Source organism: Hirsutella rhossiliensis, assembly GCF_020360975.1.
Source record: "Hirsutella rhossiliensis strain HR02 chromosome Unknown scaffold00005, whole genome shotgun sequence".
Classification (NCBI taxonomy): domain Eukaryota; kingdom Fungi; phylum Ascomycota; class Sordariomycetes; order Hypocreales; family Ophiocordycipitaceae; genus Hirsutella; species Hirsutella rhossiliensis.
In genome coordinates, this window is record NW_025408671.1 from 4,612,214 (window position 1) to 4,627,696 (window position 15,483).

Here is a 15,483-nt window from a genome sequence, read left to right on the forward strand (position 1 = left end):
TCACTTCTCGGCCGGACTCCATGCCGCGACGCCCTCGCACCCCGTCGGCACCCGGAACACGTCGCGCGCATGGCACGTCTTCCACAGCACCTCGCGCACCTCCTTGAACACCTGGTCCACGGCGTCCATGGCCCAGATGACGTCGAGGTGCTCGTACTCGTCAATGACCTTGTTGTGCACCACCCGCACGTGCGGCTCGCGTCCGTTTCTGAACCGCCTCAGCAGCCGCTGGCCGTCGACGAGGTCGTCGCTGCCGCACACCCACAGCGCAAACGGCGGCGCGTGGCTGTCGTACCACGCCGTGGCGCCCGTCCGCTCCCGTGAGAGGTCCGAGTCGCTCGATGTTTCGGGGGCCGACCACTCAGCTCCGCCGCCGCCGCCGTTGTCCGCAGCATCCATCCGGTCCTCGGCCTTTGTCGTTTCCCTCGTGGCCAGGATGCACTTGTGCTTGGCGAAGCACTCCCGCCCGAGCCACCAGCGCATCGACTCGGCGCTGACGTAGACGGGCGCGAACTGGAACATTCGATCCCGCAGCCCGCGGTCCCAGCGGCAGTCGGACCAGTTGAAGAGAAAGGAAAACACCTTGTAGCCCAGCCATCCGTACAGCCGCGCGGGCAGCAGCGCGTGCATCTGCATCATAAAGGGGATGAAGGCGTGCACCCCAAACATGATTCGGAACATGGCCGGCGATATGACGCGCATAAACTTGAAGTGAATCTTGCCAATGAGCGGTCCCGCGTAGGCGGCGGGTGCCAGGGCGCAAAACACGGTCAACCGGTCCCCCAGTCCAGGCCGTTGCTCCTTGGCGAGAGCCACAAACGTCTCCGTCGTCCCCTGCGAGTGGCAGATGAGGCCGAGCTTCTCGAACCCCGTCTCGGTCAGGACCCTCGACGTCAGAGCAGGCAGGTCAAAGACTCCCATCTGGCGAATGTTCCACGCCCACATCCGGGGGTCGCTGTATTCCAGCTTGGTGTGCTGCGGCTTGAACCCGCATCGGTTGTTGCCCAGCCAGACGTCGAAGCCCGACTTGCAGAGCCAGAAAGCCAGCGACTCGTCGTCGTTGCAGCAGTAGGCCCCGGAGCTCTGGAGCAGGCCGTGCATCAAGAGCACGGGGAACTTTGGTTTCTCGTGCGCATGGCCTGGCTGCTTGGCGGGGCTTGGGGTGGCGGTCGGCCCGCGCGGCCCCCTTTGCTGCTCGTCTCGCTTTGCGTATTCTTTCGGGTCGAAGACGTGCCACAGTTGGATGACGAAGCCATCCTCGGTCTGCACCTGGAACGTCTCGACGTCGAGACCTACCCTCCTCGCATAGTAGCCCACGTCGCAGACGATGGGGTCCCTGCCGCCTGCGGTCGCGGGATATTCATCTGCGGTCCCCTCCCGATCTTCACCAAGCCGGCTGGCCGAGCCTCTCCGCTCCCAGCTCTGTTGCTTCTGTCTCCTGATGGCGGCGCGGCGTTTCTCCTCGTCGTGGAATGGGCGCCGCCGGTCGATATTGCGCAGAGTAATCCTGTGCAAAACCTTGCTGGCGAAAGCCGGCGCGCTGGTGAAGAGTGCGCCGAGGACGATGACGGCGAGGAAGGCCAGGCTCAGGAAGAAGGATGAGACCCGGAGAAACAGACACTGGATCTCACGCATGATGGATGGCGGGCCGTAAAGCGGGAGGGGGGGAAACAAGGGGTTCGTATGTGAAGGGGGCATCGACCGCCGCAGCGTCCCGCCCGCCGACTTTTGCAATGACAGGCCATTGTGCCGTTGGGGGAGTCGGACGACTCGACGGCTCTCATCGTCGTCGTCGTCGTCGTCGCCGCCGCCGCCGTCGTCTGTACTTGGTGTCTTGTCCGGCGATTTGTCGGCGTGACTGGTCTCAGGCTTGCCCTCGAGCTCATCGCGCAGCAAGTTGAGCTTGTGCGCCTCTTCCAGGGGCACGCCAGGCAGCCGGCCGCCGTCCGAGGTGATGATGACGGGGTCGTGGGGGGTGACAAACTGGGCCTGGACGGCGACCGACGAGGGCGATTCGGCCGGCTCCTTGTGCGAGAGCTTCTCGGCCTGCTTTGCGAAATCGACGGCATTCCGGGCGATTGTCTCGGCCGAGCGCCGTTTCGCGGCCGTCGAGGGGCCGTCATCCATCGGTCACGGCGTGCGGCGGCAACAGAAGAGGCGACTGAGCCGGCGCGTCCAAGGGAGGATACCAAGGAGTCCACGGACGGGGAAAACACGAGAGAGGGTGGACATGCAGCAGCACACAGACGCAAGACTCGGGCTGCCAAGGTGCGAACCCGACTGGACATGAAATGACGACGAGATCCATGGGGTCCGGGATTTTCCAAGACAGAGGCGGTTGCAGTCGGCGTTTCGCTCTAGAGGGCCGGTCGCCGCTAGTCCCGGAGCATGTCGCGACGTTTTGCCGATGCTACGATTACAGCTTCTCCTGTGGACAGGTCGCGCCAGGACGCTTCCGTCTCCTGGCATGTGCCAATATTCATCTTCAATGGGCCTTTCTTGAAGCCGGAGAGAGGAAGCTCTGCCTGGCGCGGTGTCCCGCATTGGTGCCGCCCACCATTTGGGAGGACAGCGACGTGCATGCAAAGAGGCGTGTAACCCAGTGTCTGGGCCTCCATTGTCCGGGACCCGGCCAAGTCGTCAACGTCCTGTCCTGCGCCATCCTAAAGCGGCTGACCGTGCTCGATTTTTGTGGCATCCTTTGGGGGGAGGGGACGCCGATGCTTTAAGCTCCTCGAGACTAAGAACTTGGGGATCAATCAGATGCTCCGGCTCCTCCAACGGCATTTGCAAATCCAATTCAAGTTCTTATTTATTCGTCGATAGTCATGGATGCTTTAGAGACCACAACAAAGAAGAATGAACGATGAAAAGGATATGGGATGGCGACAAAGCCTGGGCATCCAGTCCTCGCGTATCTCAATATAGAGCTAAAGCTAAGGTAGCTGCTAAACAGAGTCATAAAACAAGGTATGTCTTCTCAACGTCTTTGAGTTTTAAATGAGAGCTAGAAAGATGGGTGATTTACCTGGCCATCAATTTATTATCTGTCTACCACACTACGTCTATAACTCGGTATGGCGTATATAGTCGAGTTATTTGTCGCTAGTTCTTGCGTATAAGATTCTAATTAATAAAGGCAATTTTATGGTGCTCTATTGTCTATAAGCGCTTAGGCTATTGCTTATAGCGCCCTATATATTACGTGACTGCTGGCAGCTGCTGGGCAGAGGGAGAGAGGGAGCATGACTATCGCCTTCACGGCCCCTAGCTAGCTTGCTAGCTTAGCCTCTTCACTTCCAATCGACTTAACGATGCACCCAGCTTGGAGTCACTGCCTCCTGGCCGTAGCCTCCTTGTGCAAGACACTGCTAGCATTTACTAAGCATAGTTATATTATGTGCAAGTTGGCTTTCATTCTATTCTCTTTTATATAGAGCAAGCTGAAATTGTCGTTAAGTGGAGTTCTTTCCCCATGCGTCCGTCCTAGACTATAGCTTTGGCCTAGGACTTGTCTTTCTTTCTAATACTATGCTCTTTTTATTAGTATTAATCGTCGTTTTATTTACCTTGTTGGTCGCCTGTGCAAATAGCAGGGTATCTTAATCTACCATCTAATATTCATGCTCTTTATGAGATGGGATACCGATATCATGCGAGCAACTGACTTATGAGTGAAGGCGGTTAAGAGCTAGGTTAAGTCCTTGTTATAGCCGCTTGTGACATTATAGCAGATTAGCAGCTGGCCTGGAAAAGTGCATCCAGTGTGCCATTTAGCCATGTAAACGCGTAAGTCTTGCTTTAATAACTATACCGATTACCAACGTGGCCAATGTTTGAGTAGCCTGCTTCGGACAAGTAATAAGTGATAGCACGCCTCCTCTTGTTTACGCCTTCCATTACATGTCTCCTCTTGCTCACCCCCTTCATTACGTGTCTCCTCTTGCTCAACCCCTTTCATTACATGACAAGAAAGCCTTGCATTGGCAGTCCGGTAATCGGAAATTGCAGAGTCAACAGCTTTTCGACTGCTGAATCGTATTCCGCCGAGTTGGCAAGAGGTAGTCCTGGCGGCGAGGCTCTATGCGTTGGCTTTTACTTGGAAGTCTTGGATGAAGAAGGCGTGGCATCATGAAGATGAGACGGCGACGTGGAGCAGGGCCGGTGCATGCAGAGAAGCAGGACGTGGTCCCATGGTGTTGGAGGAACCAGCAAGGCCAGACAGGCGAATACAAATATGTGTCGACCATGCTGCATGTACGGATGGTGGTGGCACAACTCGACGAAGGCTACGTGTGCTTCACTAAACCGACAGCTATCTCACACACAAAGAGGAGTTTCTGTGCAGCCAGCCAGCCATAGACGATGAAAGGATTGATCTTGTCGGTGGCGCTTGTCCCGCGCGCTCTAGGTACGTTGGCCGCTTCCGATGGCCAGATGGCGCGCGCTGACCCGAGTCCAAGGCCAGAGCCAGGTCAAAGATACGTGTGCCAAGGCCGTCTGTCTACCATGGATCGAGGGGCTCTTGGCAGGCAGCCAGCGGGCCATGACGGCGTTCTGCAACCAGAACAGCAATGCTACAACCCAGGACGCTATAGATTGGTCGATGGCGCAAGGGAGCCCCCATATAGCCGGGGCCAAAAAGGCGTGCTTGGCGGTGCCAGCCCAGGACCCCAATTCACTCAGTCTGAGCACTGCCTGCAGCTGCATCGCAAAGAGGCCCAGGTGCGAGGAGGAAACATGCCATGCGGCCATGGAGAAGAAGCTGGGCAGCAGCGAGGCCGTGACGGAGTTCTGCTTCTGGAGCACGTACAGCAACCAGTCGCAGAGCACCATTCCCGGCCTGGACCACCAGACCGGCAAGGCGGAAGCGCTCGACGGCGTCGACGAGTGTCAAGGCCCCTCGAAGCTGCAAAAGGCGTGCCGGTGTGCTGTGCCGGTGGACCGCGACTGGCAGTTCCCGCAATGCCAGACGGACGACTGCTACGTCGCCATGGACATGCTCTTGGGCCAGGCCACGGGAGAGGTCTGCAAAGACATGCTTGAGGGCCGGGCCACGGCCATAGGGAAGCTAGGCCACGAGCACTCGTGCGGCTTCGAACAGCAGCTCCAGGCCTGCCGCTGTGCGCAGCCGGACCCGGTGGTCGAGCTGGACGAGCTCGGCTCGTGCGACACGACGTCGTGCTACAAGAGCCTGGAGAAGAACTTTGGTGGCCGGGCCAAGAAGTTCTGCGAGAAAGTTCAGGACGGGGAAAGAATCCGCGACAATCATGTTTCGGCGCTCGCAGCCAACGCCGGCAGCCTGGGCTGCAAGCTCGACGACCTGGTCAAGGCCTGCGACTGCATGCTGCCGCCGCGCCGCGAGCTGCAGTTCGAGGCGTGCGGCCACGACGACTGCTACGGTGCCATGCAGGAGTACTTTGAGGACTCGGAGCCGGCCATCGCCGAGTACTGCAACCGCACGTCGGGCCTGAGCCGAGCCGAGGCCGAGCGCGACCCGCTTCGCTACCGCTTCGGCAACTGGTGCTTCGAGGTGACGGCCGTCCAGACTGCCTGCCGGTGCGTCAATACGGACTGGCAGCGGCCCTCGTGCGCGGCCGACGAGTGCTACCGCGGCGTGCATCAGGGCCTCAAGGACGACCCCGAGGCAGTCTACGAGTTCTGCCGCAAACATCTGCGTAACGCCCCGGAGGCGCGCCCCGACCCGGAGGCGGCCATTCCGGGGCTTGCGGCCTCGTGCCACGACGGAGCCGCGCTCGAAAAGGCCTGCCGCTGCGCCATTCCTTCCAACAGCGAGTGGACCTTTTCCAAGTGCCCCGGCAAGTGTAACCAGGCCATCGATATCGCCCTCGACGGCCAATACAACGACATGTACAGCTTCTGCCGCAAGACACGCCGCGAGCTGTTCGAGTTCGGCGGCGGCGCCATCCCCGCCGACTATGCCCCCCGCCCGGACCCCGGCGACGGCTGCGCCGACGCCCGCGACGTCGACACGGCCTGCAGCTGCATCGTCCAAAACGAGCATCTCTGGACCACCGAGGCCTGCGCCGCCGACAAGTGCTACCGGGGCCTCGATGCCGGCACCGCCGACGACGACGCCCCGTCGCTTCGCAACTTCTGCAAGACGTGGCGTCGCTCCGGAGACTTCCCCGACATCGCCGAGCCCACCATTCCGGGCCTCGACAAGGCCTGCCCGCAGCCGGCCGACATTGAGACGGCCTGCAACTGCACCTCGCCCGACATTGGCGCCGACTGGACCTTTCCCGAGTGCACAAGCAACCAATGCTATCGCGCTCTCGACGTGGCTGTGGACAACATTTCCTTGGGCATCAGGGGCTTCTGCTACAAGCTCAGTCGCTCTCAACGCGACAAGAACTTCCAGCCGCCCAACACGCCCGGCGGCCTTGACGAAGCCTGTCCCACGCCCGAGGCCTTGGTAGAAGCCTGCAGCTGCATCGAGCCCAAGGGGGGAAACGCCGACTTCACGCCCCTCTAAATGTGGTTTTGGAGTTTGGATTGAGGTTAGAGCAGATACATAGTTTTGGATCCGAGGTCGAGGCTTGTCAAGAAACCATGAAAGCTACATCGTCATGTAATCAATGAGGTTTCTAAACCGGTCAGGGACAAGGACCACGCAGCACTGCGAAGCCAAGTCCTTATAAAAACCATCTATATGTGATCCAAGCCAGGTTAGTGCCGTCACTGCCGTGACGCAAGGCACCCGTGCCACGCCCTACATTTATTTAGAAGGCGCAATCTCGGATCAAGCCATGTAGGCCATCTCAACCATTCCTCCCTTTTGCACGGATAGGGCAACATATTAATAATATGCTGTCAAACATAGCAAATACCACTTGGCCACTAGCAAAAATAGGGGCACTCCCAGTAGAGGTGTTATTGGTATAGTTTATAAGTCTTTGTCCTGCTGACATAGGTATTCGTACGAACCTATAGTTAGGGAGAATTGACGCGGGGGTTGCTACCCCACGTTGTTTCACAGGCTGAGGGGGGCCATTTGAGCAGCGGCCCAAGAATAATACGTGATTGGTGGGTTGGTAGGAGTGAGTTCACTCATTTAGCTACTTTTCACTTGGTCGTGAATAAGTTAGCTTCACGTCTGTCCTCACAGCTAGCCACCGGAGTCACGCCATACGTCAAAGCCTGATATTGGGCCGTGAGAGCCTGCCGTTAGGGTCCGCATTTATCTTCCCTTGACAGAGCCCCTTCTCCCCTCCTTGACACTCTGCAAAGACTTCTCCACAATGCCGCTGTGGACATGTGATTTTGAGCGCTGCCGCAGACCGGCTGTCCGCACTCTCGGCGATTGCGTGCTTTGCAACCGCCATCTATGTTCCAACCATCTTCAACCTGAGCTCCACAGCTGCCCCCGGTGGGAGGTTGGTTTGGTTCCTCACCTGGCACATGTGCTCGCTAACTCGTGTGAATTGACAGGATGCAGATGCCTACGATCCTGCCGCCCGGGAGGCTGAAGAGCGTGAGCTCACAAAGCTGATCGACAAGATCAATACTCGTGCCCTTGAGGCCCGAGCCAGTCATTTACGCCAAGGCATACCCTGTTCTACCCCCCCGCTTCGGTATGACAGAGCAACGCGAAGTTCTGTGATGGGAGGTATGAACTATCATATTGAAGTTCGCTTCCATGATGGAATTACATGGATCGCCCGCATCCGCAGGTTCAATGCCACATCACCTCCGGCAGCACTACGAGATTACATTATCCGGAGTGAGGTTGCAACCCTCATGTTTCTTGAGCAGACCAGAGTGCCTGCCCCAAAAGTTTACGATTTCGCACTCGAGCACTCAGGCAATCCTGTGGGAGTCGGTTTCATTCTGATGGAGAAGTTACCAGGCAAGTCTTTGAGATGGTCCATGGCAACTCAACAACAAAGGAAGAAGGTTATGAACCAGCTCGCGGATACATATATTGAGCTTCGCAAATACCCTTTTCACCTTCTCGGCTCCCTTGATAGCCCGGGCGGATCTCAGGTCGGCGCATTTGCTCGCGAGTCACTCACCAATTTTATACAATCTGAGATGCGCACTGCCGGGCCCTTCTCTTCTTTGGAAGAATACCATATGTCTTCACTCCATCAGATCTTGGATTTGATTATCCGAGAGGAGATCTACTCACAGCAAGCAGTGGATGCCTACCTAATTCACCAATTTCTCATTGATTTGGTCCCGCTCGTCTTGCCTCCAGCGCACAATGACGAAAAATTCTATCTGAAGCATGCAGACGACAAGGGAGATCATATTTTGGTAGATGAGCATTTCAACGTCACGGGAATTATCGACTGGGAGTGGGCTCACACTGCGTCACCTGCACAGGCCTTTAACTCACCAATCGGCTTCTTACCAGTTGCGGACTTCTACAGCGGTAAGAACAGCCTAGGTTGTCACGGCACCAACCTGGGTTCCGTCACGTGCATCCCTGTACTTAGTCTAGACTCTGTTCCACCTCCGTAGTTTGCCCTCCTCACAGCACAACATAGATCTTCCCTGGCATCCTAGGTCTGCCCCGTGATAGTTTGTGCTGTCTACTATCGGCTGCGCCGCCATCCCGATTGTACACCTAACCAGAGTTTTCCCATTCGACACCCCAAGTCCCACGCAACGAGATCACCACGCCGCGAGCGGCCCAGCCCTACCCTCGATCACTGGAATTTTTCCCCGCCCTGCCAAGACCATGATGAATCCCCAGAACCAGGCGGGCGCAACCCTCGCCGACGCTATTCATGATACCTTCCCAAACATCGCAGCTGCCCTTCACCGGGTCCAAGCTTGTGACTGCTCCAGCCTCGCCTCTATGCTCCAAGACCCAACAGACGACATGTACAAGAACCAGGTCGAAGCTCTCTGCCGCGCGGCCGAGAGCGCAATGGACCACTTCATCAACCAAAACGCCAATCTAGAGAGACGAATCGCGGAATTAGAAACACACCTCGCCCAAGCCCAAGGAACACCCCGGACCCAAGACTCCTTGTCACCTCGCCGATGAACTAAGAACTCTGCTGAGCGCCAGACCAACAGAATTGCGCCCTGAGTCACGCCCCGTCGAATGATGCCAAACCCCAACCCATTTGAAGGCGATGAGAAGGATGTTAAGAAACGCCAACAGCAATATGTCAACTGGCGCTCTCAAGTGCTCCGAACTTTGCTGTGGATAAGAGTTTCTTTGTCACCGATTTTATCAGAATCCAACACATCGCTGGCCTGCTTGGAGGATCGGCCTCGAAGCTCTACCGCAAGAAATTCGATTTCATTATTGAACATGAGGAAAACCAAGCCATATGGCCATGGCAAACCCATACCGACTGCCTGGCGGAGATGAACAAACAGTATGAAACGCTTGATCTGACACTTTCGGCTTCACAAGCCTTTGATAACCTTTGGATGGGCAAGAAACCCTTCCAAAACTTCATCGCTGACTTTGCCGCCCTGGCCGAGGAGTGTGGAAAGACTGAGACCCAGAAAGTTGAGTCCTTGCAGCTCAAGGTCTCTCAGGAACTCGCCAACGAAATGACGCACCAGCTTGTCCGCCCTGCTAGAGACAACTTCTCTGAGTGGTGTAAAATGTACCAGACGATCTACGATAACCTGTTGGCCAAGGACCACCAGGACAAACTGCGCTCAGGACGTCTAGGTAGTCGACCCTACCAAGGCCAAACACACCAGCAATTCCAACAACGCCAACAGGCTGACGCTGGCGACCCGATGGTTTTGGACGCTACGCGCCAAGCTAGACCTACGAGGGAGGACTGCTTTACTAATAACCTCTGTTTGTACTGCAAAAGCCCGGCCACTTTAAAAGCGATTGTGATGAAAAGAAGCAGGCCGACGCAAAACGCAACCAGGCCTTTGGAACATATAAACCTAGCTATGGGTACAGTAGAGGAATGGGACGCGGCCAACCTGGACAAAACCACCGCCCCTACAATTACCAAGCCAGCCAACAACACAACCCACCCGTTTCAGCCCCAATTCCTGCGTATCCCCAGCCTTTCCAAGACTGCGATCCTCGAACAAGGCTATATTATAGCAGACGAGGAAACAAGGACTACACCAACCCCACTCCTCTGTCAACACCCCAGCCTCACTTGAGCACTGGGAAAGAATAACCTCCGCCCAGAGCCGCGGACGGAGGTCAACGAAGGAACCAAGGATGCCGGAATGGATACGTCGCTGTCTCTCGAGCCACAAACCTATCAGACTTAGGTCAATAGACAGCAAATCTCTACTCATTCAAGCTACCTTAGTCCCCGCGCATACCGACCCCATTGAGGTGACGAGCCTTATTGATAGCGGATGCTCTGCACGGGCATTTGCGGACCGTAGCTTTGTCAAGACCCGGAATATCGTAACCCAACCAACGCCAACAAAACGAGCCCTCCTCCTCGCCGACGGGAAACCGGCTGGCTCAATATCGGAATACTTCATTGCACCAATATTGATAGGATTGCACAATGAGCTCTGCCTATTCTTTGTTACAGACCTCTCCCGGACACCCCTATCATCCTTGGACTCCCTGGCTGCAACGCCACAACCCAAGCATCGACTGGTCCAGTATGTCCCTGACATTCACATCCCCATACTGTCACAACTTTTGTTGCCCCCAAGGAGTTCAGAACGCATCTGCACCGGTGCTGCCCGACCCGCCCGGCAACTACCACGACCTACCAATCCCGGGTGAACCAGCCCGACGAGTCTCGTTCGACCTACCAACCCTGGCAAACCAGTCCGACGAGCCTTGTCCTACCAGCCTCCAATTGTCGAAGATTCAGAGGACGACCATAGCAACTGCTCCAGCACTCTCACATCAGTCCTCAACGGTCGACGACTCAGAGGACGATACTAGCAACTGCTCAAACACTAGCGAAGATGCCCCCGTCATGACATTTGAAGCAACGCCAATATCTAGCAAGCCAGCGCGACGAGTCTCATTCTATCAGCCTCCAACAGTCGAAGACTTAGAGAATGATAGTAACGACTGTTCCAACGCTGGCGAAGATGCTCCGGTTATGACATTTAAAGCAACGCTGACCCCAGGCGCAAATCACTACCGTACCTGCAACCCGAAGAATCACCAAGGCCCTGAGTGCCGAGCCCAGATGATCCCCAATCAGCCGAGAACTAAACCAGCCCCGACTCGTATGACTGCTGGCAGCCGTCATACAAAGAAGCCACCACCAAGACCTCCGCTACCTCCACTCAGCGTGCCACTTCCAAACCCATCTCGCGACACCGCCCTAGAACCATCAGACCGACCAGACCTATCGAACATACGGCTTACAAACGCTACAAACTTCGTCCAATTCTGCCGCGACCCAACCGTTGAGGCGATGAAAATGACATGGGATGAGCTTGATCGACTGGATAGTAGTCGCCAGCAGATGAAATACCGCCTACCTGACCTCCCAGAGGAATATTATAAAATGGTAGTCCTTGGTATAAGCAGCAAAAACATGGACTTCAGCTGGAAGGAAGCAAGACAGCTCTTTCCTAATGAATTGCACGACTTTGTTGACGAATGCTACTCACCAGCCCGCCTAGCCAAGATCACAGATGCCGATATCGAAAAGTTCATGAAAGGCAAGCCGGAGCGAACAGCGGATGACGTCTTGAAGAAGCTCCCGATATGGCTCCGCGACCTCTACGATGTGTTCCTACCTAAGCTCGCAGACAAACTTCCCGCAGCGCTCATGGGACCATAAGATAGAGCTTCTGACTGGAAAAGAACCTCCGTACCAAAAGACACGCCCAATGAACCCACAGGAACTCAAAGTCATACGGAAATGGCTGGATGATAACCTGTCTAAAGGGTTCATACGGAGTCCTGAGCGCTGTGCAGCACCACTACTCCTTGCCGCGAAGCCAGGAGGTGGTGTCCGATCTGCCAGGACTACCGCGGTCTTAACAACATCACCATAAAGAACCGCTACCCACTGCCTTTGATCCGTGAGACTCTAGATGCCCTATGCAACGCCAAAGTCTATACGAAACTAGACATTATCGCCGCATTTAACAAAATCCGCATCGCCGAGGGAGATATATGGAAAACAGCCTTTATCACACGGTTTGGCTTGTTTGAAACATTGGTTATGCCGTTCGGCCTCTGCAACGCCCCAGCAACCTTCCAGAACTACATCAACCATACCTTATTCGACCTTCTGGATAAGTTCTGCACCGCCTACCTTGACGATATCTTGATATATTCAACAGATAAGAAGCAACATAGGAACACGTCCGCGAGGTAGTCACACGACTTCGCGATGCAGGCCTCAGATTGATATCGACAAATGCGAATTCGAAACAACTAGGACGAAATACCTTGGGCTGATCGTTACGCCTGGAGGTGTCGAGATGGACCCCGACAAGGTCTCTACAATCCTCAACTGGAAGCCACCAACAGCACTCCGCGACTTACAAAGATTCCTCGGCTTTGCAAACTTTTATCGCCGCTTTATCCGTGACTTCTCCAAGATCACCCGGCCATTAAATGACCTCCTGAAGAAGAGCACAATCTGGTCCTGGGAGGTAGAACACCAAACCGCCTTTGACCGACTGAAAGCCGCATTCTCCGTAGCACCGGTTCTAGCCTTATATGACTATAATAGGAAAACTGTACTTGAAACAGACGCCTCGGACTGGGCGTCTGGAGGAGTCTTGTCCCAGTATGATGATGAAGGCGTACTGCGACCTGTAGCCTACTTCTCGTCAAAACACTCGGCCCAGGAATGCAACTACGAGATCTACGACAAGGAACTACTGGCGATCATTAAGGCTCTGGAAGAATGGAGGCCTGAGCTTCAAGGGACCCAAGAACCTTCGAAGTCATCACGGACCATAAGAACCTTGAATATTTCACAACAACCAAGGCTCTAAACCAACGACAAGTCCGCTGGTCCGAGTTCCTGTCAGGCTTCAACTTCCGTATTGTTTATCGACCAGGCACCAAAGCCGTCCGTCCAGATGCGCTAAGTCGAAAGCCAGAAGACCAACCCAAGCGCGCAGACACAAACGACGACCGCATTAAGAACCGCCAACGGACCATTCTGCCAGAACACATCTTTGACCCAGAGGCCCTGGCTGAACTGACTCGAGAAGTCAATGGGGAATTCGACCTCGCTGCCGCCCCGATAGACGTTATCATGCCAGCCATGGACAAACCCATCGATGAACTGGTCGATAGAGCCTACGAAAATTCAGAGATGGCCCAAGACATGCTGACGGCCCTGAGAGACGCATCAACCCACCGCCGCTGGCCCAAGAAATGGCGAAAGGAACTTCGCGTAGCAATGGCAGACTGCTCTGTCATTGGGAATCGCATATACTACCGCGAGAAGCTCTTCATACCACCCAACGATCAGGAACTAAAGACCCAGGTTATTTACCGTACGCACTCCACAGGCCCTGCAGGACACCCGGGCGGATAAAGACAATCGATTTGGTTAGCCGAACTTACTGGTGGCCACGCATAACCCGAGACATCGAGGAATATGTTAAAGCCTGCGAGCTGTGTGATCGGGTCAAAGCCTCAAGGTCGGCACCCCCAGGATTCCTCCAACCACTGCAAGTGCCATTCCAAGCTTGGTCAGATATATCCATTGACTACATCACGCCCCTGCCAGAATGCGAGCGCCATGGCAAAACATACCAGCATGTCCTCGTTGTTGTGTGCCGATTGACAAAGATGCGCCATTTCATCCCAGTTGTAGGCCTAACAGCCGAAGAACTAGCCTCTGTCTTTATCAGCCGAGTCTATTGCCTCCATGGCACACCCGACAATGTCATCTCCGACCGCGGTTCCCAATTCATCTCCGAGTTCTGGCGCCAAGTCTCCGACCGCCTAGGAGTTCGACTCCGCCATTCTTCCGCCTTCCACCCAGAGACAGACGGACAAACGGAACGGATCAACGCAGGCATCGAACAATATCTGAGAGCATTCATGAACTTCCACCAAGACGACTGGGTCGACTGGCTCCCTCTTGCCGAGTTCGCCACGAACAACGTTACATCTGAGACCACGGAGTATCACCATTCTTCGCTAACTATGGGTTTCACCCCAAACTCGGCACTGAACCAACCAAGCCACTGCCGCCAAACCAGTCCGCAGCCCAACGACGAGAGTTCCTCAAAGCAAACAACATCGCCGACCGCTTTGAGCGTATTATCACCAGCTGAAAGCCCTTGCAACCCAAGCCGCCAGACGCTACGAGGAGAACGCCAACCTCAATCGAGAAGATGCTCCTCAGTACGCCGAAGGTCAAGAAGTCTACGTAAGCACGAAGAATATGAAGACAAACCGGCCGATGAAGAAAGGAGACGACAAGTGGGCAGGACCATTCCCAATTCTGAAAGTCTACCTCGTTCATGCTTGCTTAAACTCCCGAGGAATGAAGATCTTTCCCGTGTTCCACAACTCGCTCCTACGACCGAAACCAGAAGCAAATGGTCTACCCGGCCAAGACGTTATCAACGAGGCCGAGTCAAAAAACATCCGAGGACGAGTCCTAGAACGCGATGACGAGACAGGAGAACTAGTCGAAAATGGCTATTTGACGGGCTACTAAATAGCCGCAGAGACGTTGATGGCCTACATTACCTAGTCAAGTGGAAACACTATGACCCTACCTGGCAACCGGCTAGAGACCTCAAAGGACATAACCAAGTACTCCTCGACTTTCATAGAGTTCACCCAAACAAGCCAGGCCCCCGGTCTGGGCAGAAGTAAAGGCACAACTATATACTTTGTGCCCAGGCCGCTCTTAGTCGTTTAGGCTGTTCGAGGACGAACAGCCGTTTGGGAAGGGGGTACTGTCACGGCACCAACCTGGGTTCCGTCACGTGCATCCCTGTACTTAGTCTAGACTCTGTTCCACCTCCGTAGTTTGCCCTCCTCACAGCACAACATAGATCTTCCCTGGCATCCTAGGTCTGCCCCGTGATATAGGTGACGATGAGATTGTTTTTGCGCGCCTGCTCGAGGAAAAAGGCCGCCAGGACCTGGCCCGTTTTGTTTGGCATGGCCGATTACAGCATAGATTTACCTTCTGCTGTGGATACGATCTCGCTGACTGGGACGGATTCCTGGGCCTGTTTCGAGGTCTTCGAGACGCTGTAGCGGTGGACGAGGGCTTGGAATGGAAGGAGTGGAAAGCTGCTGCATTGCAACGCTATAAGGACGATTCTGGGCTGCAGCTGCTATTAGCCAGACAATAGGCATTAGGGTCCCATAGAATTATCTGCCTTTGGCTTATCCATGGAGAGGATTTTATTTCTTGGTGTTCGCGCTAGGTAGGAGAGGGAGATGCGCAAGTCGGGTTGCCTCGGCGCGGACAGCGAGACTGAGTAGATGGCGAGTAACATCGACACAGCCCATGTCGTTTGACTCACTCCTTACTCTTGTCATGATGACATTGGCTCACGGGAGGGAGGGTAGCTCACTTCGGCAGCTGGCATATT

General features: G+C 55.2%; 4 protein-coding genes across 4 annotated transcripts; 3 read left to right on the forward strand and 1 right to left on the reverse strand.

Annotated features, from left to right (window-relative positions):
• On the reverse strand, positions 1-2,127 carry HRG_06018 (alpha/beta-hydrolase lipase; the record flags this gene model as incomplete). The annotated part of the gene is made up of 2 exons (XM_044864489.1): positions 1-1,343; positions 1,407-2,127. The coding sequence occupies 2 exons, from the start codon at positions 2,125-2,127 to the stop codon at positions 1-3; spliced, it is 2,064 nt and encodes a 687-aa protein (XP_044721021.1).
• Positions 2,128-5,344: 3,217 nt separating this feature from the next.
• HRG_06019 (uncharacterized protein) lies at positions 5,345-6,496 on the forward strand (the record flags this gene model as incomplete). Its single annotated transcript, XM_044864490.1, has 1 exon — positions 5,345-6,496. The coding sequence occupies one exon, from the start codon at positions 5,345-5,347 to the stop codon at positions 6,494-6,496; it is 1,152 nt and encodes a 383-aa protein (XP_044721022.1).
• Positions 6,497-7,262: 766 nt separating this feature from the next.
• On the forward strand, positions 7,263-7,624 carry HRG_06020 (AN1-like zinc finger domain-containing protein; the record flags this gene model as incomplete). The annotated part of the gene is made up of 3 exons (XM_044864491.1): positions 7,263-7,397; positions 7,453-7,495; positions 7,554-7,624. 3 exons carry the CDS (start codon positions 7,263-7,265, stop codon positions 7,622-7,624), a joined length of 249 nt encoding a protein of 82 aa, XP_044721023.1.
• Positions 7,625-12,381: 4,757 nt separating this feature from the next.
• Positions 12,382-13,454, forward strand: HRG_06021 (retrovirus polyprotein; the record flags this gene model as incomplete). The annotated part of the gene is made up of 2 exons (XM_044864492.1): positions 12,382-12,801; positions 12,897-13,454. The coding sequence occupies 2 exons, from the start codon at positions 12,382-12,384 to the stop codon at positions 13,452-13,454; spliced, it is 978 nt and encodes a 325-aa protein (XP_044721024.1).
• Positions 13,455-15,483: the final 2,029 nt, after the last annotated feature.